At 60.7% G+C, this 12,820-nt stretch overlaps 2 protein-coding genes across 2 annotated transcripts; both read right to left on the minus strand.

Annotated features, from left to right (window-relative positions):
- Window positions 1–3,607, minus strand: RNF26 (ring finger protein 26). The gene has a single exon (XM_033081758.2). It carries the CDS (start codon window positions 3,529–3,531, stop codon window positions 2,182–2,184), a length of 1,350 nt encoding a protein of 449 aa, XP_032937649.1. The 5' UTR covers window positions 3,532–3,607; the 3' UTR covers window positions 1–2,181.
- Window positions 3,608–6,648: 3,041 nt separating this feature from the next.
- LOC117008155 (E3 ubiquitin-protein ligase RNF26-like) lies at window positions 6,649–8,417 on the minus strand. The gene is made up of 2 exons (XM_033081757.1): window positions 7,617–8,417; window positions 6,649–7,529 (listed from the first exon to the last, which is right to left on the minus strand). Exons 1-2 carry the CDS (start codon window positions 8,328–8,330, stop codon window positions 6,852–6,854), a joined length of 1,392 nt encoding a protein of 463 aa, XP_032937648.1. The 5' UTR covers window positions 8,331–8,417; the 3' UTR covers window positions 6,649–6,851.
- Between the last annotated feature and the right edge of the window lie 4,403 nt (window positions 8,418–12,820).

Below are 12,820 nucleotides of genomic sequence, written 5' to 3' on the forward strand. Positions count from 1 at the left end.
TTTTTGGTAAAGGAGATTTTAATCTGCTCAGTATCTAGTACATAGTGCAAAGAGTTACTTAAGGCAAAGCCTTCTCTTATAAACAGCAAACAGGCCCTAGACAAACAAGCGTGACTGCTATAATAATACAAAAAAAAAAAAAAGGGGGTTAAGGGAACAAACTGCAGTTTTGGGGAGGTGTCCTTTCCCCCCCAGCCTGTAACTCATGTAGGGAACGTTGCACCTCCTGATCCATGAGCTGGTCCCAAGGGAATGCTGCTGCCTGTGGCCACAATCCCACTCCTGAGTGACTCCAGGTGCAGCTCCCTGACTCCTCTGCAAGTGCCTGGGACAAGCCAGAGCCTGGGCTCACACTCCCTTCCCTGGTGAGAGTTTGGCTGCTCCCAAGTGTTGGTGGCTGGAGAGAGCCAACATGACCAAGGGAGGAGTGTGGGGACAAGAGTTTGAGTAATGGGGAACTTTGCATCCCTTTGAAGTGGAGTGGAAGCAGCTGAGAGCCCTTCTAACACCCATTAGTGCTCAAGAGCCTGGCTTGGCTCAGGGAATCCTTCCAGCTCCCAGGAAATGTGAGAGCAACCAGCCCTGGCAGAGCCTTTCCAAGCAAAGCCACTCAACAAGAAGATAGTTCCTTGCTAGAGCTCAGCTTTACAGCTCAGAGGCATCTCTCAGCTCAGTCTGGCCTCTCTGCTCCTTCTGTTTTGGCTTAAATTGCTAATCAAGAAGGAAAATAGAAGGAGAACCATGCCAGCTGCCCTCAGGCTCTTGGCTTGCAGTCCAGAGTCAAGACTCTCCCCGGTTTGGTTCCAGCCAAAATTGGCTGTGGCGTGTGGCTGACCTCAGGCAAGCAGCTGGAAAAGGAAAAGCTTTTTAGAGTGAGGGCCTTTTGCAGCCCAGCCATTTCTTGGAATGGTGCTGGTTGCCCAAGCTGGGATGAGCCATCTCAGGCCTCCCCCAGACAGGATGGGATGCACTTGGTGGACTTCAGGGGACACTTCTGAATGAAAGGAGCTACACTGTGACAGACAACAAGACAAAAGAACAGTACAGCCCTGCCCTCATCCAAGATATCCATGGTCCTGGTACTGCTCCGTGCACACAACTGCAGATCCACAGCATGGATGTGCAGAAACTGTGCCTGGAGCTGGAATGTCTGTGAGCTCCCAGGAGCTTTGGGATGCTCCCTCTCCTCCCAAAGAGTTCCTTCCTCTAGCCAGCCCAGCCTGGGAAGGAGCCAGCAAGCTCTGGAGTGACCCTCCCTGTTCCATGGCACTCTCAGCCTGCAAATGTGTGCTTTTTGGAGAGGATTCTCCAGCCTTGGCTCAAATCTGGGCTGCTGCTGTTGCCAGAGCTGGGAGAACTGGCTGGGGGGCCACTCCTCAGGGTCCCCAAACAGCACCACCAGCCCTGCAGAGGAGTGGCTCCCCCCAGCCTCCCCGTGCAGGTAACCTGCCGTGTGCTCGCTAGTCTTGCATAGGTGATGCGTGGAAGCAGCAGCAACACTGAGCTCTGCAGGGAGCCCGAGTTCATCACAGCTCCATGCTGCCCTGGCAAGCGAGATCCCTCTCAAAGTAAAGCCACTGAGGTGTTGAAGTACCCCAGAAAGCTGCTCTCCAGCTGAGAGCCAGGCTCAGTAAACACTAGAAAACTCGAGTGTGCTTCGTGCTCTCCCTGGGCCTTGCAAACAGAGCACTCTTCCCTTTTCCCACAGAGCTCCTCCACTTTGATGGTGGGAGGAGGAAACAGGCCTGGATGCAGCCTGCCAGGTAATTTTCTAGTGAGACCTTGGGAAAAAAGCCTCCCTTGCCTTGAACCACCCTCTGTGATTGCCAGGAGGGCACAGCCTTTGACCTTCCAATCAGCTTTGGCTAGGAGAGACCAGAGCATTTTTCTGAGCTCTGCTTTGGATCTCAGGCTGCAGGCACAAGGCAACAGGCCCTGAAACAGCAAATGTTGTCAACAAAAAACCAGGTAACTCTTCCAGCTTGCTGCAGAGATCAGTATTGTGCTTGCTAGCAAGAGCTACAACCTAGTTAGGCAGCAAATGTGACCAGCAGACACCTCACAGCTTCTGCTCTTCCAGCACCATCCACAGTTCTTTGGAAGCTGCTCCTGGCAGCTCTGGGAAGTGCAGACAGGGGTGTCCTTGACCTCCTGGGAAAAAAGCCCAAGCCCCCCGTGGGCTCACAGGTAGACATTGAGAGTCTGCAGGATCACCTGGCGGCACAGGGGGCAGTTGCGCTGGTAGATGTCCTGCTGCAGGAGCACCTCTGTGCACTCCTGGCACAGGCACAGGTGCCTGCAGGGCAGCAGCAGGACTGTCTTGGTCTGGTCCTGGCAGATGACACATTTCTTACGCTCCTCTTGTTCTTTCAGCAGCACCCAGGGGTCATTGTCGGGGGTTCCCTCGGCGTTCCTGGTTGTCGCATTCAGCTGCTGTTTCCTTGGGGCTTTCCACCAGGACGTGCCTGGCTCCTCCCTGGCTGTCTGGGGACGCTGCCCTGCCCCAGCACGGCTCAGAGCAGGACGGGGCTGTGGCCCTTGTTCTGCACCCGGCTGCTCCTCCTGCTCGGCCGTCACCCTGCCGGTGGCCGCGGCTCTGGGGGCAGCCGCAGCCCGGCGCTGCTCACTGCCCTGGTTCACCATCCTGCCTCCCCGGCTCCAGCTGGTCACCTGCAGGCTCCAGTCGGTCACCTGCAGGATCCAGTCCACCAGCCTGCGCCAGGGCTGGGAGGTCATGGCCACCCCCAGGGTCAGCACGGCCACCTGGTAGAGCCGCCACGCGTCCCGCTGCAGGCGGCGGAAGGAGGGCAGCGTGTGGAAGTAGCCCAGCAGGTATCCCGTCAGCGTCCACAGCAGCCCGGGGTTGAACACGAAGGCGCTGACCACCACGATGAGCAGCAGCAAGCCTAGCCCATAAACATTGACGAAGAAGACGCTGATGAAGAGCTCGGTGGCGGAGCAGAGCAGCTCGAAGGCCATCTGGCAGGGCGACCACAGCAGGATGGACACGGCGATGGCACCGCTGGACACATGTGCCAGGAAGGCGGCCAGCAGGTCAGTGACCCTAACGACGGGCCCGACCAGCGAGTCCCAGAGGGCGGCGAGCAGCGTGAAGAGGTTCTGCGTGCCGATGAGACACACGTTCACCAGGCTGTTGACCAGGTACATCAGCAGGCTGGTGCCGATGGCCAGCGCCTCGCACAGCTGCCGGCCCAGCGCCTGCCCGCAGCCCAGCACGGCGCCCAGCCCTCGCTGCGCCAGCTCCCGGCCCCGCAGCGCCAGGTGCGACACCAGGTGCCCGGCCGCCCGCATGGCCTCCATGGCCCCGCAGCATCCCCGCACCAGCACCAGCGCATCCCAGCACGCCACCACCGCGCCGGCCGCGGCCGCGGGCAGGCTGGACACCGCGGCCAGCAGCCACAGCAGCGCGGACACCAGCGAGGACACCAGGAAGAAGTTGAGGTCGAGCACCAGCAGCAGCAGGTCGAGCAGCAGGCGCAGCCCGCGGAGCAGCGCGAACAGCACGTCCATGCTCGCCGCGGGGCCCGTACGGCAGCTCAGCCGCGGGGCCCCTCCGCCATGGGCGCAGCCATCTTGGCACCCGCCGCCGTGCGGCGAAGCGACCAATCAGCGGCGAGGGCTGAGCCTGGGCTCGCCTCCCATTGGTCGGTTCGCAGGATGCGGCGGGGGCGCGGCGGGGGCGTGGCTTCCAGCAGGGGCTCGAGCTTGGGCACGCCCACTGCCGTTGATTTAAAGGGCCAGTAGCTCCCGTTAGCACGAACCGTTCGCTTCACCACGCGCGACATCGGTTTTTGCAGTTTTTTAATTGCAGAATGAAGACTATCGAGGTAATTCCCTATCTCTTTACGGAAGTAGACCTGCCTGACCACTACGGTAAGAGGAAAAGCTCATGGCGGAGGGACGCTTTCCCATACCCCAGATTGATGCACGCCCCATCCAACCTGGCCTTGGACACTCCAGGGATGGGGCAGCCACAGCATCTCTGGCCATCCTGTGCCAGGGCCTCACAGGGAGGAATTTCTTCCTGTTATCCCATCTAACCCTGCCTCAGTCCCAGAGGAGGGCACAGGGATGCTCAGGGGATGCAGCAGCTCTGCTCTGGAGCCAGCCTGGGAGAGCTGGGACTGTCCAGTCCCGACCCTGGTTCCAAACAGCACAGGGGGCACCCCTGGACTGCAGTGTTCATGCATGAGATGAGTCTGTGCCAGCCTCAGCCCTGGCACAGGGAAGGAGTGCACTTGCCAGCAGGATCCCCTGGGCCTGTTTGGGACACAGTCAGCCCAGGGTCACCCAGCCAAGCAGTTTCCTGCAGGAGGTTTGCACATAAAGCCATGGCCGTGGCCCAGATCAAGGTTACAGCCCTGGAGCAGGCCCTGCCCTCTCTGCTGGATCCCAGCCAGGCATGGGGCTGTCAAAGCCTTGGCTCTGCTGTGCCCCAGGGGATGGTCCAGCCCTGCTGCCCTCAAGGTGATGACAAGTCCAGGAAAATGCAGCCCTTAAGCCCAAGGCTTTTTAAGGAAGGAAAGCGTGAATACAGTGGATGATGACCTAGGGGAAAGCCATGTGCAGCGCAGGAGGCTCCTGGACCAAGTGAGGGGCCAAGCACCACACCCCGGGCAGCGAGGCAGAAGCCCCAACGGAGCTGGGGTCGGGGTGGCACATCCGTGTCTGTCTGTCTGTCTGTCTGTCCCTGCTGGGTCTGTGCTGCTGTCTGGCCCCCGCCAGGCCGGCCCTGTGGCTCCGAGGCAGCGGGCGCCCGGATCCCCAGGGAGCGCACGCCAGTGACGGAGTCAGGATGCTTTCAGCATTTATGGTAATGTTTGGATTTCTCGTCGCTTTCCCAAACAGGAGAAGGGAAAAGAGAGCCGAGCCAAGGGCTGGGCGTGCTCCACTCGTTCCCTGCCTCTGGAGAGCACCTGCCTCACCCTCCCTGCTCCTGGTGCCTGCCCATGCCCTGCCATGCCCGGGGCACCCTGGTGGGCTCCCCACTGCTGGGCCGGGGGGCAGTGGCTGCAGCATTCAGAGGTCGTGGCTCCATTGCAGAGCTTCTCCGTGCTCCGTGGGATGGAGGGGAGCTCTGCCCGCTCTCATTCCGGTAGGATGTGCAGCTCCAGGGTGTCCAGACCTGCAGGAGAGAGGCACAGGGGCGAGGAGGGGTGCAAGGGGCTGGGAACACCTGGTAGCAGCTCAGACTGGGACAGAGATTTGGGAGTAGAGTGGGGCTGTGGATGGAAACACTTCCCAGGGCTCTGTGGGGACACAGAGCTCTCCACCAAGGTGCCTGGCAGCCAGGCTGTGGGTGGGACCCCTCCTCACAAGGACAGTCCCCCAGATGTTCATGAATGTGCTGGAGCTCTGGGATGGTGCCACTGCACACCCAGCTGTGCCCGTGGCGGCTTCTGGGAGCAGGACAAGGTGCTCCCTGCTTGTGATCCCCATCACAGCCTCACGGAGCATGGGGCAGGTAAAGCTCTGCTGCTGTCTGGGACCACCAGAGCCAGCCCTGAGAGCGCAGAGCCCGGCACTGTGTGACTCCTGCAGCCCCACCCTGCCTGGAAAGCGGGGCTGGGCAGCACCGATTGTGCTGGCACCGAGCCCGGCCACGGGGCTGCTGCATCACTGCTCTGAGCTGCCTTCCCGCTGCTGAGCTCACCCTGCATTCCAGAAAAACAGCAGCCAGAGGATGCCAGATCCAGGCTGCCACAGCCCTGAGTCCTTCTGGATTGATCTGGAAGCAGAGGCAGACAGGGAGGTGTCCCAGTGCTTGAGGGATTCTCTGGAGCTCAGCATGCCTGGGTGGATATCCCAGCCCCATCATCTTGTCCTGCCACCCTTGTTCCTTGGGCACCTCCTGAAGGAATTTCTGGAGTGTGGGTGATGTGGGTGCTACTGGCATCACTCCAGCACTCCCAGTTTGCTCCCAGTTGCCCCAGCATCAGGGACCATCCGCAGGGTGCCCTCCCCTGCACATCCCGGGCGTGTGGCAGCCCCGACAGCCGGGCCAAGGCTGCAGCTCGGTCCTGCTGGGCACTGCATCAGCCTTACCTGGGGTCCCCTGAGGACAGCCCTGCCCAGCGTGGGGCAGCCCGAGGCAGGCACCTGCAGCCCCGAGCTCGCAGCCCACAGTGGAACAATGGCTCATTGGCTGCATCTGCTCTGGAAAATCCCCCGGCCCCACTCGGGCTCTGCTCCAGGACTGAGAAAAGCAAGTGCTCTTCCATGGGAAAGTGCTGCAAGAAGAAATTGGTCTTTGGCCAGCCCAGCCCCACCGTTCCCCTGGGCCCTGGTGCTACCTTGTGTCCCCAGTGCTGTGGGACTGTGCCCTGCGTGCTGCCTCATCCAGGTCAGCCCTTGGCTGCCACCCACTCTCTGCACAGGGAACCTTCCCCAAGGACCTCCAAGCACCTTCCCCAAGCCACCCTGTCAGTACCCATCTCCAAATCTTGGGAGCCCACAGAGCTCTCTGTCCCCCTGTGCCCAGGCAGTGGCTCTCAGCTGGATAAGATGGCTAGGAAGGACCAGACCTCCTTTTGTGCTCTGCTGTAGATCTCGGGCTCCTGCATGCTCAAGGCAACCAACAGACCTTGGAACAGCAAATGTTGTCAAGAAAACTACAGGTAACTCTTCCAGCTTGCTGCAGAGATCAGTATTGTGCTTGCTAGCAAGAGCTACAACCTAGTTAGGCAGCAAATGAGACCAGCAGACACCCCACAGTGTTCTGCCCTTCCAGCACCATCCAGTTCTTTGGAAGCTGCTCCTGGCAGCTCTGGGAAGTGCAGACAGGAGTGCCCTTGAATTCCTGGGAAAACAGTCCAAAACCTCCTGTGGGCTCACAGGTAGACGGTGACAGTGTCCCGGATCACCTGGCGGCACAGGGGGCAGTTGCGCTGGTAGATGTCCTGCTGCAGGAGCACCTCTGTGCACTCCTGGCACAGGCACAGGTGCCTGCAGGGCAGCAGCAGGACTGTCTTGGTCTGGTCCTGGCAGATGACACATTTCTTACGCTCCTCTTGTTCTTTCAGCAGCACCCAGGGGTCGTTGTCGGGGGTTCCCTCAGCGTTCCTGGTTGTCGCATTCAGCTGCTGTTTCCTTGGGGCTTTCCACCAGGACGTGCCTGGCTCCTCCCTGGGTGTCTGGGGATGGCTCAGAGCAGCACGTGGCTGTGGCCCCTGCCCTGCATTTAGCTGGTTCCTTCCATGGGTCATCATCCTGCCTGCTTGGCTCCTGCTGGTCACCTCCACGACCCAGTCCACCATCCTGTGCCAGGGTTGGGAGGTCATGGCCACCCACAGGGTCCACCCGGCCATGCCCAGGGTCATTATGGCCATGCCCAGGGTCATCATGCCCAGTTTCCACACAGTCACCTGGCAGAGCCACCTCACATCCCACTGCCGGCGGTGGAAGGAGTGCAGCGCCTGCACTGCCAGCACCCACAGCAGCTCCCGTTTGTAGTAAATGAATCTGAAAATGACAATGGAAAATGCAATGCGCAAGGGCGACCCCAGCATGTAAACACCGACAAGGAAGATGCTGGTGATGATCTGTGTGGTGAAGGAGTGGAGCAGGATGACCAGCTGGAAGGGCAACCACAGCATGTAAACACCGACAAGGAAGATGCTGGTGATGATCTGTGTGGTGAAGGAGTGGAGCAGGACAACCAGCTGGAAGGGCAACCACAGCAGGAAAAACAGGACCCTGAACACGTACGCCAGGACCATCACCAGCACGCTGGTGACCCTGAGAATCTGACTGGACAGAAAGTCCCAGAGGATGGCCAGCAGTGTGGACAGGTACTGACTGCCCATCAGGCACAGGCTGAGCAGGCTCTTGACCTGGTTGCTGACCAGAACCCAGATGCTGATGAAGACCTTGGTGATGAAGCAGAGGAGCTGAAAGACCATGTGGCAGGGCCACCAGAGCAGCATGGATATGGCAATGGCACCACTGGACACATGTGCTAGGAATACTGCCAGTAGGTCAGTGACCCCGAAAATGAGACGGGGGAGTGAGTCCCAGAGGGTGACAAACAGCGTGTGGAGGCTCTGGGCACCACTGTGACACACAACAGCCAGGTTGTAGACGACGAAGTAGACATTGATGAAGACCACAGTGGCAGAATAGAGGTGCTGGAAGTGCAGCCAAAGTCGGATGGCCACGGCAGGGGCTGTAGTGGCCACGTGCGCCAGGAACGGGGCCAGCAGTTCCCTGGCACTGAGAACAGACCCAGCCAGCGAGTCCCAGAGGGCAGCGAGCAGTGTAGAGAGGCTCCGTGCGCCAGCCACGCACACTGTGCCAGGGTCCATCAGCATCCAGGTGCCAACGCCCAGCGCCTGCCCGAGCTGCACCGGGGCCGAAGGTCCTGACAGCCCCGACAGCCCCGACAGCCCCGACAGCCCCGACAGCCGCTCCGTGCCCGCGCAGCACCCGCGCAGCAGCGCCAGCAGCAGCCACAAGAGCCACAGCAGCGCGGCCGCGGCCAGCGGTAGCCACAGCAGCCACAGCAGCAGCCACAGCAGCGCGGCCAGCAGCCAGGAGCACAGCGCGGAGCTCAGCTCCAGCAGCAGCATCAGCCCGTCCCGCAGCAGGCGCAGCCCCCTCCGTAGCTCCCGCTGCCCATCCATGGTCCCCCCGTGGTCCTTCCCGTCCTTGAGGCTCCGCAGCTCTTCCGCGATGGGCGTCGCCGGATGGCTGCTGGCTGCTGGTGAGCGCCGCGGGGCCGGAGGTGGCCGGGGAGTGGCTCCCGGTGGGGTCACAACAGTGGTCACTCGTTTAAAGTCCTCGCTCCCCGCGCTCGCGCCGCTGGGTTTTGGCAGTTTGTTCAACGAGGAAATGAAGTGTTTGTGAATGTTATATAGTATTAATAACGATTTAATTAGTGAATGTGCTTATATTCATTAATATGCTTTTATTTAAATTGTATACTGGTATATTCCAATGGAACAGAAATGAATATGCATATGAATCAGTATTATAATACGGAGCTAGTTACTGATCTCTTGTGGAAGTGGATTTGCCTGACCACTACAGTAAGAGCTAAAGCTCATGGTGCAGGGACACTTTCCCATACCCCAGATTGATGCACACCCTGTCCAACCTGGCCTTGGACACTGCAGGGATGGGGCAGCCACAGCTTCTCTGGCCATCCTGTGCCAGGGCCTCACCACCTTCACAGGGAGGAATTTCTCCCTGTTATCCCATCTAACCGTGCCTCAGTCCCAGAGGAGGGCACAGGGATGCTCAGGGGATGCAGCAGCTCTGCTCTGGAGCCAGCCTGGGAGAGCTGGGACTGTCCAGCTTGGAGAACAGGAGGACGAGACCTTGGAGCCCCTTCCAGTGCCAAAAGGGGCTCTGGGAGAGTTGGAGAGGAATTTGGGAGAAGGGATGGAGTGATGGGATGGGGTTCAGGAGCCAGGACAGAGCAGGCACCATGCATGGGATGGACAGGGCTTGGTACCAGCCCCGACCCTGGTTCCAAACAGCACAGGGGGCACCCATGGACTGCAGTGTGCATACATGAGATGAGTCTGTGCCAGCCTCAGCCCTGGCACAGGGAAGGTGTGCACTTGCCAGCAGGATCCCCTGCGGGGACAGGGCAGAGCTGTTCTCATCCCACCAAGCAGTTTCCTGCAGGAGATATAAAAATAAAGCCATGGCCGTGGCTCAGATCGAGGTTACCTGGAGCAGGCCCAGGGGATGGTCCAGCCCTGCTGCCCTCAAGGTGATGACAAGTTCAGGAAAATGCAGCTCAAGGCTTTTTAAGGAAGGAGAGTGTGAGTACAGTGGATGATGACCTAGGGGAAAGCCATGTGCAGCACAGGAGGCTCTGGCCAGTGTGGGGCCAAGGAGGGAAGCAGCACACCCCGGGCAGCGAGGCGGGAGCCCCGAGAAAGGAGCAGTGACTGTGCTGGCACCGAGCCCGGCCACGGGGCTGCTGCATCACTGCTCTGAGCTGCCTTCCCTCTGCTGAGCTCACCCTGCATTCCAGAAAAACAGCAGCCAGAGGATGGCAGATCCAGGGCTGCCACAGCCCTGAGTCCTTCTGGATTGATCTGGAAGCAGAGGCAGACAGGGAGGTGTCCCAGTGCTTGAGGGATTCTCTGCAGCCTGGCATACCTGGGTGGATATTCCAGCCCCATAATCTTGTCCTGCCACCTTTGTTCCTTGGGCACCTCCTGAAGGAATTTCTGGAGTGTGGGTGATGTGGGTGCTGCTGGCATCACTCCAGCACTCCCAGTTTGCTCCCAGTTGCCCCAGCAGCAGGGACCATCCCCAGGGTGTCCTTCCCTGCACATCCCGGGCGTGTGGCAGCCCCGACAGCCGGGCCAAGGCCGCAGCTCGGTCCTGCTGGGCACTGCATCAGCCTTACCTGGGGTCCCCTGAGGACAGCCCTGCCCAGCGTGGGGCAGCCCGTGGCAGGCACCTGCAGCCCCGTGCTCGCAGCCCACAGTGGAACAATGGCTCATTGGCTGCATCCGCTCCGGAAAATCCCCCGGCCGCACTCGGGCTCTGCTCCAGGACGCTCTGCCTCGCTCTTCCTCTGTTCTTTGAAGGGCAGGTGATGGAATCCCCACAGCACGTACCCCGTGGGCAGGGAACAGCCCCAGGCTGCAGGGGAGACCCTGAGGAAGGATGTGGAGCTGCAGGGAGCCCAGCCCGGTGTCCCCAGCAGCCACAGCCTGCCCTGCCTTCGCTCACCCTGCAGCCCTGTGCGAGAGCAGGAGCACGAGCGCTGCTCGCCGGGTTCCTGGAGGGTTTTGTGTCTCCCCACAATGGGAGCTGGGATATCTATCTCCTCCTGGAGCATGGCCAGACAGCTCTGGGAAAAGCAAGTGCTCTTCCATGGGAAAGTGCTGCAAGAAGAAATTCCTCTTTGGCCAGGCCAGCCCCACCATTCCCCTGGGCCCTTGTACTTCATTGTGTCCCCAGTGCTGTGGGACTGTGCCCTGCGTGCTGCCTCATCCAGGGCAGCCCTTGGCTGCCACCACCCCTTTGCACAGGGAACCTTCCCCAAGGACCTCCAGAGGGATCCCCTGCAAGAGGGGCTCCCCCAAAGCTGGGCCTGACAGGGCTGATATTTCATTTGGCTTTGTCACAGATGATGCTAATGAGTCGTCCTGGGGGAGCCCTGCAGACAAAGCCAGGAGGAAGAGATCCCTGCAGGCGAGCCCAGGGAGTGATGCTGTGTCCCCATCCCGGCTTCTCCTCCCTTCCTTGGCAGCAGGGAGCAGGAAAAGCTGGGTGACAGGGAGCACAGCGCAGGGCTGTTCCTCCTGGCCGCTCCTCCTCAGCTGTGGCGTTGACAAGTGCTGGCTGAGCATGGCTGGGACCCTGGGCAGACCCCAGAGCCGAGCCCATCGTGTGCCCCATTGTGTGGGTGAGTGCCCAGCCCTGTCCCAGCCGGCGCCAGCACAATGGGGCCTTTTTCCGGCCGGCACGGGGGGAGATGGACTCGGAAGTGCTCCCAAGGAAAAGGACAGTTTATAAATAACTCCTGGCTTCCCCAAGCCACCCCATCGGCTGCCATCCCCATATCCTGGCCCTTGCTCTGTGCCTGCAGTGCTCCCCAGCTGGGAGAGCAGCCTGGGAGCCAGACGTGAGCAGCCCAGCTGAACGTGCGTGAGCCATGGCAGGACGTGGCTGTCACACCCTGTCCCAGGGCTGCACCTGCTCCGGGCTGGGGGGCTCCTGTACCCCCAGGATGTCGAGTGACAGCCCTGGCCTGAGGGCTCCTTCTCCTCGTGCCCTGGCAGTGGCTCTCAGCTGGATAAGGTTCTCCCAGGCGTGCCCCAGCTGTCCTTGTCCATCCGCCCCGCATGCAGCTCCTGAGCCAGGGAGCGAGGGAAGGGCTGCATGGCTCCAGAGCCTTCCCTGCCACCCCTGTGCACCCAAAGCCACTCCTGGAGCCCTGGGGTGCTGCTTCTGTCCTCTGTCACCATCAGCAGGGCAGGGTGATGAGCGCTCTACACTGGGCTGGGTGCACCTTGCCAGCTCAGTTCCTTTTTGGGGCTTTGCCACTGCTCTCAGTTCCTTTTTGGGGCTTTGCCACCGCTCTGCATCCGTTGATCCCCCGGCACAGCTGCTCCAAAAATCGCAGTCCTCCGTGACAGAAATCCAGATGTCACCTTCCTTTCCCCCTCCCTCCCACCTTCCTTCTCTCCTTCCGCTCCTGTCCTTCCTTCCTCCACCCTCCCCGCTCCTCACTCCGCTCCAGCCCCTCCTGAACAAAGGCCCCGTAGCCATGGTTAATAATCCCCACAGAAAGGCCCTGCACAAGAGGAGAGGAAGGAGAGGGGAGACACAAAGGAGCTGCTGGGAGCCAAGCCGAGGAAGGGGGGTGGAAGGAGGCGTTTTCCTGAGCTGGAGGATACAGGCCTCGAAGAGAGCTCCCAGAGGTGAACAGACATGGGGCAGGGGTACCCTAAAGTGACCTCATGGCACCCAGGGAGCAGAGAGCCCAAGGCTGGACAGCACAGGAGTGCAAAGCCCATGGGCACCAGAACCAGGCCAGTCCCCAGCCCATGGGCACTGGTGTGGGCCAGCCCCCAGCCCATGGACACTGGTGTGGGCCAGCCCCCAGCCCATGGGAACTGGTGTGGGCCAGCCCCCAGCCATGGGCACTGGTGTGGGCCAGCCCCCAGCCCATGGGCACTGGTGTGGGCCAGCCCCCAGCCCATGGGCACTGGTGTGGGTCAGTCCCCAGCCCACAGGCACTGGTGTGGGCCAGTCCCCAGCCATGGGCACTGGTGTGGGTCAGTCCCCAGCCCATGGGCACTGGTGTGGGCCAGCCCCCAGCCATGGG

Source organism: Catharus ustulatus, chromosome 28 (assembly GCF_009819885.2).
Source record: "Catharus ustulatus isolate bCatUst1 chromosome 28, bCatUst1.pri.v2, whole genome shotgun sequence".
Lineage (NCBI taxonomy): Eukaryota > Metazoa > Chordata > Aves > Passeriformes > Turdidae > Catharus > Catharus ustulatus.

Bases quoted from the DNA above. Each gene is read 5' to 3' on its own strand.
- RNF26 (XM_033081758.2), bottom strand. From the start codon at position 3,531: ATGGACGTGCTGTTCGCGCTGCTCCGCGGGCTGCGCCTGCTGCTCGAC.
- LOC117008155 (XM_033081757.1), bottom strand. From the start codon at position 8,330: ATGCTGATGGACCCTGGCACAGTGTGCGTGGCTGGCGCACGGAGCCTC. The intron at 7,530-7,616 runs ATGCTGTGGTTG...GTCGGTGTTTAC, and splicing joins TCTTCCTTGTCGGTGTTTAC to ATGCTGGGGTCGCCCTTGCG.